Here is a 15585-nt window from a genome sequence, read left to right on the forward strand (position 1 = left end):
TCAGGGAAAGGAAATCAGCACTGACAGGACAATTTAAGATATGGTTGAAATCATAGGAGTGCATATTATTGGGAGCCAGGGGGAGAGGGGAGGATATACTAAGTGAGAAAAGTAGAGGTCCAAGAATGGATCCCTGGGGAGCAACTACACCCTTAGTCTGGTTTCTGGAAAGCTCCAACTAACATCGTGACCCTTCAGTGTGTATCAATCTGAGGCTATCCCTGCATACTTTTCCATGATTATTGGCAGTGGGTTCATTTCTGTTCATGTTCCTAACAATCCTAATATTTTTGTGCTGCCCATCAAGGTGACTTTTCTAACAGTGAGGCTATAATATGACCTTCCTAATATTTTTTCTACCATTAAAGTTAAGCATTGTACAACCACTTACATGAATGTCACCATCATAAAGGAAAAGAAAAATCACAAATTCATGATGAACACAATGACTCTGATGGAGGCCAAATAGCACAAAGGGCAACTAGGAGTCATGGCTTCCCAGCAGGAAACAGTGATCCATTTCAGAAAAACAAGGTAAGTTTTAAAAACCTACAGATGTAAATAAGCATCCAAATTTCAAGAACAGGAATTCTTGGCTCATCCCAGAATCTATAGCAATGCCTAAGTGCTCTGAGTGCCTGAGTTCTTCCCTCCTGTCTTTCTCAGAATGCCCCTGGGTCTAACAAGTTAACTTGGTTGAGTAGGGTTAGGTACCTAACCCCAATGGGTGCTCTCTGCGAATAATACTAGTAGTCTAAAATTCTACTCTTCCCTTATGAGTTGTTCCTAAGAATAAGGGTTCAATTTGCTGGATACTGAGCAGTCCAATTTTCTTTAGGCTCGGAGCAAAAAAAAAAGTGCTATTTATTTCTAACATTTAAACTGTGGTCTCCCAACTGAATTTTCTCAAGAGAATGATGGTCTCTGTAAAGTTAGGTAACATATTCTTCAGAGACTGGTGGGAAGAAGAAGTTTTAAATAATCCCAGTTAAATAGACTTTTATTTTTCAATTTAAAAAGGAATGTGACCTCCCAGGCTAAGGATTAGAAATGAATTGCTTCTCTGCTTAAGGGTAAAAGTAATACTGAATATTTCTCTAATCTAAGAAAACTTGCCCCCTCTTTTCCTTTTTCTCAATATGAAAAACAGAACATAAGAATCTGACAAATAACACAGCACATCATACGAATCGCCCACCTCAAAATATAATCTGCCACGAACAGTATGATTACAAGACAATTTAAGGGAAATGCTTGCTATCCCCGAAGACCAGGCAAAGCCTGAATATACTGAGCCCTCTCTGAACCTATTTATCACATGCCTAGGTACCACATGAATCTCACCTATTACTACAGTTCACAGATCATTGGTCATTCGAGTTAGAGGGCATCTGAAGTATCACCGAGTCTAATCACCCCCTGTTATTTTACAAATGACAGAACAGGACTAGAGGCTAGATTCCCTGACTCCTTGTCCAATATTCTTCCTACTCCACTCTAATGCAGCCAAGAAGAGAAAAGAACTCTAATTCTACAAAACTCATGTGCATTTCAAAAACGTTTGTCATCATTTTTACTGTCAGAGTTTATCTGGAAGAGCTACAATGTCTTTTCTTAAAAGTTCTTTTTTCATTTATAGGATAAGGGATTTTGCTTTGCTAATGAAAATGTACAAAAATAAGAGAAATGTCATGGACTTCACAGAAAATGTTCAGAATGAATTCACTGGACTAAAGTACATAATCAAATTCAATATTCCTTTTGTTATGTACATCCTTACATAATTCATCCCTATTTTATATACACACTATCACACTACCATTTTTTTCACTAACAAAAACATAAAGGAAACAAACAAACAAACAAACAGAAAAAACCATAAAGGAATCAGTAAGGATGAAGGCAGGTACTTGTTGACCAGCACATCTAGGGTCCAACTGGAAACATAAAACAAAAAGAAATGCTTTGAACCAAGATTTTTTTTTCACTCTAACAAGCTCCTTGGCAGTTTGAAACTTGTTATTTTGGTGTCAATTCTCTGTCTTTGTTTTTATCATTTAGGTGGCTGTTTCTGTTTAGGAATTATATGCAATGTGCATTTGTGCTGTAGAGAGCACACTTCTGAAGGTATAATTCTGTTTTTAATCATGACTTTAAAATTATTAGGCTGGAAAACACACCAAAGCCCCTGTTCAGGAGGCACAGAGGAAGCTGGAGAGAAATGTCCCTGGAGTGCCCCGCAGTCCCCATGTCCTGCAGTGACTCACACAGGACTTTCAGGACACTGGAAAGAGGAGGAGGATTAATGAGAAAATTGGGCTCCTTCGCACAACCATAGATTTATGAATGGTTGGTGGTGACACCATCCTGATAACAATAAATAAATAAATAAAATATTATTTTCTCAAGAGCAGTCTCATTACGCAACTCATTCTTCTTTTTAGATCAGAGTGAAATCACTCAGCCTTTAGTCAGTTACTCTGCTGAAACAAGTTAATCACCTGGAAACTCAGTGACAATCAGTTATCATCAAATTCTCATATGAGATACATGCCGTTTGTCCCCAAGACCGAGGACATCGTATTATCTATCCATAATTTATTGCCTCTGAAGGATTCAGTGTCTGGTATTCTATGAGTCGGAACTGTCTATTCACTAGCATTTCTGAACAGAGATATTAAAATAGTTTTAATATTTGATCTGATTATAAAATGTACATTAAAAATGGAAAGAGAAAAGAGAAATCTCTTATAATTTCCTGACCCAAAGATAACAAGTCTCTTCCCCCAGTTACAGCTCACACTGCATGTGCTGACACCATCTGATGTGTGGGCTTGCACAACAAGGCCAGATCACGGACTGGTGAATCCACCAAAGTAAATAGGACCCTGCCAGCCCTGTGGGAGCTGGGCAGTCAGCTGACTTCTGGAGACGTCGGAGCTCCTTGTAATTTCCACTCAAACCTCAACAAGGAATCAACTATACTCCAATAAAAATTAAAAAAAAAAAAACCTCAACAAGCAGAACACTCAACTTTTGACCATATTTTATAGCAAAGAGACAATGTTTTATAGTAGAAAGGCATGACTATTGTGAAAGATCAAGCTTAAAAAAAACCCTCGTGGGCTTCCCTGGTGGCGTAGTGGTTGAGAGTCCTCCTGTCGATGCAGGGGACACGGGTTCGTGCCCCGGTCCGGGAGGATCCCACATGCTGCGGAGCGGCTGGGCCCGTGAGCCATGGCCGCTGAGCCTGCGCGTCCGGAGCCTGTGCTCCACAACGGGAGAGGCCACAACAGTGAGAGGCCCGCGTACCGCAACAAAACAAAACAAAACAAAACAAACCCCTCGTAAAATCCTCTTCTCTTTGTAAATGTGGAATATTTTTAGAAAAACAGCAAGGAAAGTTCACTCTATAAGACTGAGAATAATATCACCTTCAACAATGTCATGCCTTTTTTCTAAGGAGCTAACATATGCTCTAAATGTGAAAATGACAAACTCCATTTATAGCTCATTCTTTCACTGAGGAAGGTAAGAGAATTCTTATTTCACCAGGGAGTTTAAAAATTTGATCTCTCCTTTGCTAGCAGGTATAATGGCAAATATTATTTGGATTAAAAATAACCGTTCTATACCCTACTACTGCATGCAATATTCTGACCTCCTACTATGCTGAATTCCACTACATACCGCTTGAGGAAATATTTTCTCACTTGTTTCAAATGTACTTGACATTTAATTGCATTGAGTGAGTTCTTATTTCTGTCATGTAAAATAGAGATTAAAGAAGGAAATAATAAGCCTCCAGATTCACACCTTATTTTATTAGTAGGACACCTCCTGGTTAACCTTTCTATTGTAGATGAAGTTTTCCCCAGAGCAATTACATCATGGTAAGAGGAAGGCGGGGGAGGAAGCAAGAGAGGAAGGTTAGAGGAGAGTTTAATAATAAGAGAAAAAAGTTATTAACAAAAGAGAAGAGAGAGTGAGAGAGAGTAGAAAAAGGTGAGGTCAAGAGGGAAAAGATGAGAGGAAAAGCAGAAAAAGATGCACATAAGATCAGAATATTGGACCATTAAACCCTAAAAATCAAATTATAATTCCACAACCCCAAAATACAGTGATATATTAGAAGTTCTGGCAAAGGTGTGTCATCCGATAAAATATTTATTTTGCCAGACTTTTCTCACCTACTCACGATCTCCCGTAGTCACCTGGTCTTGAAAACTTGTAAGGTGTATGTTCCATGTTACATGGGTAAGCCTATTCGGTGATATGTCTTCCAAGTGATCAGTATTACAAAAAAGTCCCTTGGACATCCTTCAGCAGTGATGTGGAGCCTTTGATGCCCGTGGTTTGTGTTCCCCTTCACCCAACACTGTCTTCCAAGTCTTACTGCCCATTGGCCTGGTGGACATTGAGCAAAGTGGATGCACTTTTTTTTTTTTTTTTGCGGTACGCGGGCCTCTCACTGCTGTGGCCTCTCCTGTTGCGGAGCATAGGCTCCGGACGCGCAGGCTCAGGGGCCATGGCTCACGGGCGCAGCCGCTCTGCGGCATGTGGGATCTTCCCGGACCGGGGCACGAACCCGCTTCCCCTGCATCGGCAGGCGGACTCGCAATCACTGCGCCACCAGGGAAGCCCGTGGATGCACTTTTATCCAGTTTTTTCCCAGTGACATTGTTCATGAGACTTATTAATACTTTGTTCTGATTACCTGGAAACTCCATTTACATTGTGGTTCTCATACTTGGCTACTAAATGGAGTCCCCTCTGCTGTAGTTCTCAATGGGGGCTCCAAGATACTAAGGAACTTCGAAGTAGTTTTACTCTTCACTTGACTTCTTTTCTCTTATGGGCTAATCTACTAATCACTGAATAAATCAAGCTCCAGCCAGGATAACTCACCCCCAAACTAAAATTTCAGTCTTTTTAGAGTCTTTGTTCAGATAATTATTTTTCTCACAGCAAATAAACTTTAAGAAGCCAAGTCACCAAACTTTTTGCTCCATTTCTGAATAATTTCTCCAATAAGTTTGTATTTTCAAGAAAATATTACATGCAGCAGAGTCTGTGATCTCAATTTCTCTAGTCCTGTAGTATGATCTTTTACATATAAAAATGGAGATGTCCTAGTCTTTTCTTTTTTTTTTTTTTTTTTTTTTTGTGGTACGCGGGCCTCTCACTGCTGTGGCCTCTCCCGTTGCGGAGCACAGGCTCCAGACGCGCAGGCTCAGCGGCCACGGCTCACGGGCCCAGCCGCCCCGCAGCATGTGGGATCTTCCCGGACCGGGGTACGAAGCCGTGTCCCCTGCATTGGCAGGCGGACTCTCAACCACTGCGCCACCAGGGAAGCCCCCTAGTCTTTTCTTGATTCAAGCAATCCTATGCAATGCCAGCCACAGCTTTGTCTTCCTTAGCTGCAAACTGTGGGGCTTTCTGTATGATAAGCCAATTGACAGACGTCTTCATTTGCCATAGGATCTGAGACAACTTCATCTGTGTCTTTCTTCTTGATGTCTCATGTCCCTGTTGGCATCACAACTTATTCATCTAAGACGCTTCTTCTGACGAGTGACTCTTGTTCTTCCCTGATCTCTGCTGAACAGAACATCTCTGCTATTATTACTGTGCTGGAGGGGAAACATCTGTTGCCTTCTAGTTGCTATTTGTCATCATGTTTTCTAACAGTCCCAACATTTCCCACTAGAACAATCAGAGCCTAGTGATATTATAGCTCTGGATGCCTTCTGTGATCTTCAGGAAACAAGCATTAAAGGGATAATCTGTTAAGCAAAACAAAGATTCCTTCTAGACTTTGTAAGTGCTTAGAGAGTAAAGACACCTCTTAAGAAAACTTAAAATGTTTTTAAAAATTCATTCACTTTTTTAGTCCCTTTAAGTCTCTTTCTCCCTCTCTTTGAACTCTTTTTAACCCAAGTTATGAATCAGAAATGTCGCTTATTTCTTAACTTTTCTCACTGTTTTTTTTATTACTGTTGAAATTTTTAAAAATTTATTTATTTTATATTTTTGGCTGTGTTGGGTCTTCGTTGCTGCGTTTGGGCTTTCTTGTGGGGCAAGGGGGGCAGCTCTTCGTTGCGGTGCGTGGGCTTCTCATTGTGGTGGCTTCTCTTATTGCAGAGCATGGGCTCTAGGCGCGGGCTTCAGCAGTTGTGGTTCATGGGCTCAGTGGTTGTGGCTCGCGGGCTCTAGAGCGAGGCTTTGTAGTGTGGCGAATGAGCTTAGTTGCTCCGAGGCATGTGGGATCTTCCCGGACCAGGGCTCAAATCCGTGTCCCCTGCATTGGCAGGCAGATTCTTAACCACTGCACCACCAGGGAAAGCCCTGAAATTTTTTATTGAGGTAAATTTGCACACAGTGTAATATGTGGATCTCAAGTTTTGACAAAGGTATACATCTATGTAACCCATGCTCCCTCAAGATTATATATAATGTATTAATCACCCCAGAAAGTTCCTCATGCCCCTTCCCAGTCAATTCCCCATCCCTGAAACAATCACTAATCTAATTTCTAGCACTTTAGATAATTTTGTCTATTATAGATTTCATACAAGTGAAATCATACAGTAAGAACTATTTTGGGTCTGCCTTCTTTCATTCAACATAATATTTTAAAAATCCAACCATGTTGTTTCAACTATCAATAATTCATTCCTTTTTATTGCTGAGTAGTAGGCCACTGAATGGATGTATCACTGTTTATCCATTCTCCTGTTTATGGGTACCTGGGATGTCCCCAGTTTTGGGCTAAGAGGTGTATTTCTTTTTAATTAAAAAAAATCAAGATTTCTCTCCATTCATATGGAATACTGGCAGTGTTTATATCATACTAAAATAGTTAATACATAAAAAGAAACTATGGGGCCTTCCCTGACAGTCCAGTGGTTGGGATTTCGCCTTCCAATGCAAGGCGTGCAGGTTCAATCCCTGGTCGGGGAGCTAAGATCCCACATGCTTTGGGGCCAAAAAGCCAAAACATGAAAAAAACAAAGGCAATATTATAACAAATTCAATAAATATTTTTTAAAAACTATAAAAATGGGGGGTTTCCCTGGGCGCAGTGGTTGGGAGTCCGCCTGCCGATGCAGGGGAAGCGGGTTCGTGCCCCGGTCCGGGAAGATCCCACATGCTGTGGAGCGGCTGGGCCCATGAGCCATGGCCGCTGAGCCTGCGCGTCCGGAGCCTGTGCTCCGCAATGGGAGAGGCCATAGCAGAGAGAGGCCACAGCAGTGAGAAGCCCGCGTACTGCAAAAGAAAAAAAAAAAAAAAGTTACATGAAATGAAGTGGAAAAAAAGTTGATTTCATTAGATGAAGTCAATGGAAGTAAATAAGCTGTGAGTGATTAACTTTTAAACTGATCTCTCTCCCGATCATTGCACAGACGGGACCTTAGTTTCATAATTTCTCCCTTTGCTTATCCTTTAAAATTACAAGTTAAATAATGCATATGATGCTTTTCAAATTCCATGGAAGAAATATGCTCATAAAAGCATGTTTTTCTCTTGTAGCAAATTATTAAGTGATTATTGAGTCTCGGGAATTTGTCCAAAAGCAGCAAACCAGGCCTCATGCTTCTTTCTATCTGGTGGTGAGTGGTGTTGGCAAAGAGTTATAATAAGTTGTCAGCAAGGATTCTCCTTCTCAGTTGCCACAAAGCTGCCCAGTGGTTTCTAATTCCATGGGGTAAAAAAATCAAAGACAATATCCATAAGGGACAAAACTCACATGTCAGTATGTATACCAAGAGAACAGAGATGTCAAGAGAGTGAAAACTGCCTATGAGGTTCCAAAACAACACAGGACTTTGTTACTTTAATGGAAACATTTCACTGGAATATTTGATTGTATTTGTTTCTAACTTTAGGGAGCTTATGTCTATTTTAAGGGGGCTTAAGCATCTAATACCCTCATTTTCCCCTTCTCTCTGACTCTGCTATATTGTCATTAATATATATTCCATATATTATATAATACAGATATATTTAATTTGAAGTCTGTTTTTCATCCAAATACAATGAGGGAAGACTTGGGGACTCATTTACATAAATAGGCTGAAGAGTATTTTAATAATAATGATTTGGGGTCATATCTGGGCTTAGGGGAGGCACATAGACCAATGTGCAGATATTCCACAGGAGGAAGAAAGAAAGGGAAAAAAGGAGGGAGGGAGGGAGGGAGGGAAGAAGACAGAAAGGCAGGGAAGGAGAGAGAGAGAGTAAGAGAGGCAGGGAGGGAACTGATTTGTACTGAGCAGCGTCAATACACCAGGCGAGGTGCCAGACCTTTTCAGACTCATCAGACTTTAAAACAATGCTGTTACGACAGTATTTGGCTCACTTTTACTGACAAGGAAACGGAGCTCAGTGGTAAAGCAAGCTTTTTGCTTTTCTCAGATACCCAGCTGGCAAGTGGTTAGCTCAAGAGTCAAACCAGACCAGCCTGATCTCAAAACCCCTGTCACCTTTCAACAAAGCCATCTCTCAAATGATGAGAGCTTCATGGTTTTTGTTTGTTTGTTTTGTTTTTTTAATCTTAAAGAGGCTAGATGAAGGAGATTGTGGGCAATAAGGGATAAAGTAAAATTACTCTGAAGCACATTTGATAGAAGACAGAAGTATGTGGCTTTTTAAAGTAAATAAAAGGTTTTTTAAAACATTAGGAAAAACCATAGCTTAAGTAAAAGGGACATAAAATCCATAACTTTGGTCAAGAAAGCATCTATCAGATCAGTCATGAAAATGGGTGAAGCAAAATCAATCATGTTTTATTGATTTTAAAAACAGCAGAATTTGGACCACATAAAAGTCACATTTTGTATTTGTCAAGAAAACTCACTGAAGAAAATGAATTAGCTTGACAGAAATGAACTTGCCTTGAAAGAAACAAATCATCTGATAGCATTTATACTAATGGGATATAAAAAAGCCAAATGTGAGGAGAACTAGAGAATTTTTCTTGGGTAAAACTAGTGCTTAGAAAGTTCTTTTTTGTTTTGGTTTTTTCTTAAAAAAGATTTTCAATTTATTTTAGGAAATTTATATTTAGGATATGTTCAGAGGGAAGTGAAATTTTGTTGATAAATTATTTCTTTAAATGGCATATCAATTTTAAGACTTTATATCTCTGTCTAGTCTGATTTTTTTGTGTATTTACATTCTCTAGATCTATATTTCTTTCTAGAAAAGACATAAAAAGTTTTTCTGTCTATATTTAAGCACCAACACTCTCTAAATCTGTATGTCATCTTCAACTGTCACGTCAAGGACCACTTTCTCCAAGAAACTCTCACCAGAGTCATCCCTCCTTTTTCAGAACTGCAGTATGCTATTTGTAATTCTCTATTACACTTAAGGATTTCTATCCTGGATTATAAGCTTTTTAAAAATATGTTTTTAGTGTCTCCTCTACAGAACTATAAGCTATTTGAGAGAAGGAACCACATCCCTTTTTAATGTACTTTATAAATAAAATAATTACTGCTTGATATTTGTTAAATGATGAAAATAAGGAAAAGCAAATGAATATCATACTCTGACATTTGAGGATGAAATGGTTTTACTCTCTTTCTAGTCTTGAGTATTGCTTGGATTTGGTTGCAACTTGATTACATTAGAGTTTCTAATTTATCTTGAACTCTTAATCATGTACACAAAAACATTTAGCACCACAGAAAATCCACATTCATATAGTCTCTCAAATTACGCAGACTATAGGTCTGGGTGGATAGACGCATTTCTTCAAAATCAGCAAAAATACAACAAACTGCCAACAAATTCGTGCATCCATTTATGTGTTCAACAAGTTTCTAATGAATGCATTTTGGTTCATTATTTCTTTGCCCTCCAAAATCCCATGGAGTTGCCCCTAAACAGTCTTGGAAGGAAAGACTGGAGTATAAATGAGGTAACCCAATAACATAGAAGCTATTTGGAAGTATGACTCAAATCATCTGTCATTTTCAGATAAACCATTTCCCTTCTTTCATTTGGCAAAATGCAATTATTAGACATAGTAAAGCATAATGTTTTCTATGTAAAGAACTTGTACAACTGAAAAAAAAAACTGATCACACCCATGGCTTTGAGGGTCACCTAGATTCAGTTCTTAAAGAAGTCAAGAAATAGATATTCTTCAGCTAGGTGCTTTGTGACCACCTAGAGGGGTGGGATAGGGAGGGTGGGAGGCAGACGCAAGAGGGAGGAGATATGGGGATATATGTATATGTATAGCTGATTCACTTTGTTATAAAGCAGAAACTTACACACCATTGTAAAGCAATTATACTCCAATAAAGATGTTAAAAAAATAAAATAAAATAAAATCACCATGCTGAATTGGAAAAAAAAAAAAAAAGAAATAGACATTCTGCAGGCGACAGTAAGCCCAGTTCCCTAGTTGAACAATTTTCACTGATACCTTAGAGCTAAAGAGCAATTTCATTTTATGTAACTACTCCAAAGGAACAGTCAGAATCATTTTTTAAATAAAAAAAATTTTTTTTGCATTGTACAGACCAAAGTGAGGCATGTTCTTATAACTTACCATATGTTTGGATTCAATGCCTTTTGGTGGTAGGAGTCAAAGTCATCTCGTAGGATAATACTGTCGCTATGAATTTCAGCTAAAAGAAGAACAAAAATTTAGAAAAGGATACTGTATAGATTTAGCTACACAAAAGAGTCAACATGCTGCATTTATGAGGAATAACAGTATTTTAAATTAAAACTGGATTTTAAATGAGCAGATGATTATATTTGCTTTGTCCCTAAACTACTAAGTGAGAGAGTAACTCTGTTGTTTAGAAGTCTGGAAACCAGAGCCCCCAAAAAGAACCCTACCAAGGTGTCACCAGGCTGCAGAGGTGGGAAGACCAAGGTCAGCACTAACCTACAAGGAGATGTCACCCAAGACTTGCCCCTCATAGCTCGACACACCCAGAACAAGGTCAGTGTCTAACTCATTTTAGAGCATTGAAGGGAACAGAACATTGTGACTATTTATTGTCAGCTAACATTGCTGGTATTTACTAACCCATTTCCTCTTCTCTTTCCTACTATCCCTCTTGCCCTGGCTTGCTTTCTCTCATTGCCTATATTCACTCATTTTTTATTTAATGAGTTTCAAAATGTTAACATTTTTCCCCCTTAGAGCTGCACAGGAGAAATTATCTACATGAACAAGTAAAACTCCCAAATAAAGTCATGTTAAAAGTCAGGAAGAATGCCAGGGAACCATCCATAGTCTTAAATATATTCTCATTACACTTGAGATTGTATTAAATACTTATTTTTAAGCTACAGAAGAACTCGAGTCATGCCAAAAGCAAAGAATGCTTTCATAAACTGTAGAGTATGTGATATTTCCACTGAACAGAGGGTGGACAAGTAAAAACAATTTCATGACCAACTACAATGTAAGTAGGCTCATTTTTAAGGTTGTATGAGGAATGATAATTATTTCTACTCGAGTTGTAAAAAATGAATTTAGTGCTCAAAAACCTCCTCATCTGATTCCCATGGTTTGCTGGGGAAATTTGTTTCAGCTAATATAAATTCTCTGGGCCTGTATAAATTTGTTTGGACTAGTTTACATGTGCTTTTCGGGAAAATTTAAATCATATGACCTGATTAAAAAAACATAACCAGAATTTTTTATTTTTTTCAAAGGTGACATTTTACCCTTTTTGGGGGGCTCACTCGAATATAATTCACTGAAATCACTGGGTAATTAAAATTCCAAATATCAGGAAGCACACTTCCAAATTCTCTTTGCCACCTGCAGCCATCCTCGCCCTCTTTATACCGGGTATGCCAGCAGGTAAGCATATAACAAAGTCCGGGAAAGCAGTGAATCAGCATGTATTGAGAGAAATGGCTGTTCAGACTCGAAGCCTTAGGCCTGACAATGGGGAGGATATGGATTTACACTGGAGAAGAACACTGTGATGTCTTCTGTGCGTGGGAGTGATTTAATGACTCCTCTGAGCAATTAGATGCAGTGCCTGAAATGCCTACAGGGTACCGCTCTCTCAAATACCCAACCTGGTCGAGGCTCAGCTGGGCCACTGCGGGTCACCAGCCGGCCTCGGCTGCTAGAAGGCATGCTTCTAAGTGCTTGCGTTCATCTGCCAAAGAAGAGGAGCCCCAAGCTGTAGTATTACATAAAAGTAGAGCTTCTCAAGGCAGATTTTCCAAAGAGAAAAATAAATTAATTGGGTTTATAGGTTGAAAGAGAAAGCCCAAGAGACAAATACTGACCCATCTGCAAGTCCCACAGTGAGAGACATCTGAAAAGGCTGGAGCCAGCTAGGATGACTTCTTTTCATTTTTATTAAATAGTGTGTGTAGGAAACTGCTTTTAAAATAAGTCTTCACTGTCACCTATGAGAAATTTAACTCTTAAAGATTATTTGCTTTCTAGAGATATTTTTTAAAAGGTGTGGGTAAGCCTCTATGGTTATTTGTTCATGTATTTATTTCTTTACAAACATTATTATATCATTGACTACATACTTTACAAATATGAATTCATTTAATCCTCATAACAATAGGAGGTAGGTACTATTATGACTTCCATTTTATAGATGAGGAAACTGAGGCACAGAGAGGTTAAATAACCTGCCCAATATCACGTTGCTAGCAAGTGGTGAAAGTGAGATAAATCCAGTTGGTTTGGCTTCAAATCTGTGCTATTAAGCACTATACAACCCTGCCTCAAGAACTGTGGCCCACTAAGTACACGGCAGAATGAAAAGAACATGAGAAAAATGAGAGGTGGCAACTTTACATGGTGCCATTAAAAAAAGCATTTAGTTATTTAAACAACCTCATTTTAATTTTTGAAGAAATGGCCAAATTATTTCTCTTTTTACAACCCAATACTACTTTGAGCAGATATCTCAGACCTGAAATGATCTCAACTCCTCCATACTCATAGCTCCTTGCCTACTGCCTCCATGCTCTACTATTTATGATGGGTAGGGGCTCTGGGGAAATTTCAGCATTAGAACACTGTGTCAAAAGATCACACTCAACAGGATCCCAAGGATAAATGTACTAACAGGTTCAAAAGTCCTTCCATTAGCCCCAGCTGGGCAGCTGGATCACCTCATAAGGTGAGGTCCCAGGTTCAAGCATAATCTGGACCTGAGTCTGATTTCAGTGAATGATCAGCGAATCAGAGAGGGCAGAGAGGTTCCTCACCTCTGTATCACCTGCTCACATGGCAGAGGACTGAAACAAGTAGATCTAGTACTAAGGTCAGTGACATCGGGGTCTCAAACACTTACCTAGATGCGGGTGCATACTGGCCTCTGTTGGAGCTGGACCGAGAGAGAAAAAGGGAAAGATGATTGATTAGCAACAAGAGCAAAATCCATTAATAATCACAAATACAGTTACAAAACTTAGTCATACTAAACAAATTAAATGGCTAGATAGAACCTTTTTAGAGGAGTAAGAAGAAAATGCCAATTAACATCCTAAAATAAGACGGCCAACTCACTATTCATTATATTTAAAAGTCAAAGTGAAAAGTAGAACCCCTTACATACAGGGCAGTTATTTATTATGCAAGTTAGTCAGGTATCCCTTGAAACACACAATATAAATGTGATGTGAGCACCCATTACATGACATGGGCTGTTGTGGGTGTGAGGTATAGAGACAAAAAGCACCATCCTTGCCCTCAAAGAGCTAACCATCTGGTGGAGACAACTACAATATAGTGTAATAAGTGCTACGGGAGAGTGTTCAGAGGTCCTGGGGTGAAAAGGGGGACAAGGGAGGGGATACTAATTCCAGGCTTCCCAGGAGAAGAGGGTTGTCAGGAGGGGCTGCTGAGTTTTGAAAGACTAGCAGGAGGAAGATAGGTGGGGGTAAAGGAGGGGAGATATGCTTCTTTTTGGAGTGAAAGTGAAATGGCATTGAGAGGTAAAAGAGAATGGCCTTTCACAAGAACTACAACAATTTCAGCATGACTAGAAGGAAGTTTAAGAGGAGGGGGTGGAAAAGTGAAGTTGGTAAGATTGGGAGGCCAAGATCATGGAATTGAATGCTAAGGAATTTGGATTTTACCATGGAAGCATGATGATCTCCTGAACATTTATCAGCAAAGGAGTGCACGTTCAAATATGCATTTTACAAAGGGGCACTCTGATAAGAGTTAGGAAGTAAGGGACACTGGCCAATTAATACTTTGGTTATGTTTTTTCCTCAAAGGACTTCCAAATCTATGAAGAAATATTGCCAATTCACTATCTAAAAATTAGAAATCATGACAGATATTTTAAAATCTTTTACATTCATTAAAGAAGAACTTCAGATGCATATTAAAAAAATTAGTTTCTATCACGATGGTCAGTGCTTCAGTTATGTTAGATGAAAAATCCAGACTTAAGAGCATTTTAAAACTAGAGACTGATGTTTGTCTTACTGCTGCATACCAACATATTATATATATTGAAAATACTTGTGCTCAGCTGTATGAAGTAGATTCTGTGGAAAGTGTCACAGATACAGTTGTTAGAATACACATGCAAATGCTCTGAATCATCACTAGTTTACAGAAATCAAGAAAAAAAAAAAACCCAGAAGAAAAATTTAATGATTTTGTGTTTTACGCCAAAGGTTACTGGTTATGAGGAGTTTTACAAGGATTCACTGAACTGTTAACTCTAAGATTTTTTTGAAACAAAAGGAATAATTGCCAATTATCCAATAACCAATGACAAAAACAAGGCACACTGATGCACGTTCCCTCACTAATATCACACTACATGTGTGTGAACTGAACTTGAAGCCTCAAGGAAAGAAAGAGTTTACTTGCAAGGTAGTTGAAAACTTAAGAGAATTCATGTTGAAACTGAAACCTCCAACACACAAATAAATAATGATTTTACATATTTTCCTAATATGATCAATATGCAGATTTTAATTGCAATTGACAATTTTCTAAATTGTCTGTTTTTTTGTTTGCTGTGTTTCTTAGGATATCATAGTATTTTACCATGCCCAATATTAACTACCTTACCAAAGGGGGTCTCTGTACTCATGGGATAAATTGTTAAGATGGGCAGGAAATAATACTGATATTTGTAAAATATGTAACTTGAAAAAAACTGGGAAATAAGTTAGTTAAATTAAGTATAAAATTTATGGCAATTATCAGAAATATTTTCTAGTCACTACAATGGGTAGATAAGTGTAACAAAATGTCTGCAGAGGCACCAATTAAATTACCTACTTGACTTTAAATGACTCTGGTGACTAAGGCCTGGATGCAATAAAGAGAATGTTATGTTTTAGTGTACTTTAATCTAAGGAGTCTACCCAAATTGATATCTCCCTTTCCGAAATTTTGGCACATGGCATCTTTCACTGAACCACCTCCAATCTAATCATCAGGGAGGGGCCATTTAGAAATGACCCTCTGAATCAGAATCTCTGAGAATGGAAACTCAGAATTTGTATTTTTTTTTTTTTTTTTGGTTTTTTGCGGTACGCGGGCCCCTCACTGCTGTGGCCTCTCCCGTTGCGGAGCACAGGCTCCGGACGCGCAGG

At 38.8% G+C, this 15585-nt stretch overlaps 1 protein-coding gene across 2 annotated transcripts in view; it reads right to left on the reverse strand.

Annotated features, from left to right (window-relative positions):
• The window catches only part of RELN (reelin), a 519560-nt gene that overhangs the window by 263465 nt on the left and 240510 nt on the right, over nucleotides 1–15585 (reverse strand). For both annotated transcript variants that reach the window (XM_007467058.1, XM_007467059.1), the window contains exons 5-6: nucleotides 13314–13346; nucleotides 10568–10646 (exon numbers count right to left, since the gene is read on the reverse strand). In XM_007467058.1, the coding sequence (XP_007467120.1) occupies nucleotides 10568–10646; nucleotides 13314–13346 (112 nt within the window). The remainder of the gene's footprint in view (nucleotides 1–10567; nucleotides 10647–13313; nucleotides 13347–15585) is intronic.

The sequence above is a fragment of the Lipotes vexillifer genome, unplaced genomic scaffold (assembly GCF_000442215.2).
Source record: "Lipotes vexillifer unplaced genomic scaffold, Lipotes_vexillifer_v1.1 scaffold450, whole genome shotgun sequence".
Lineage (NCBI taxonomy): Eukaryota > Metazoa > Chordata > Mammalia > Artiodactyla > Lipotidae > Lipotes > Lipotes vexillifer.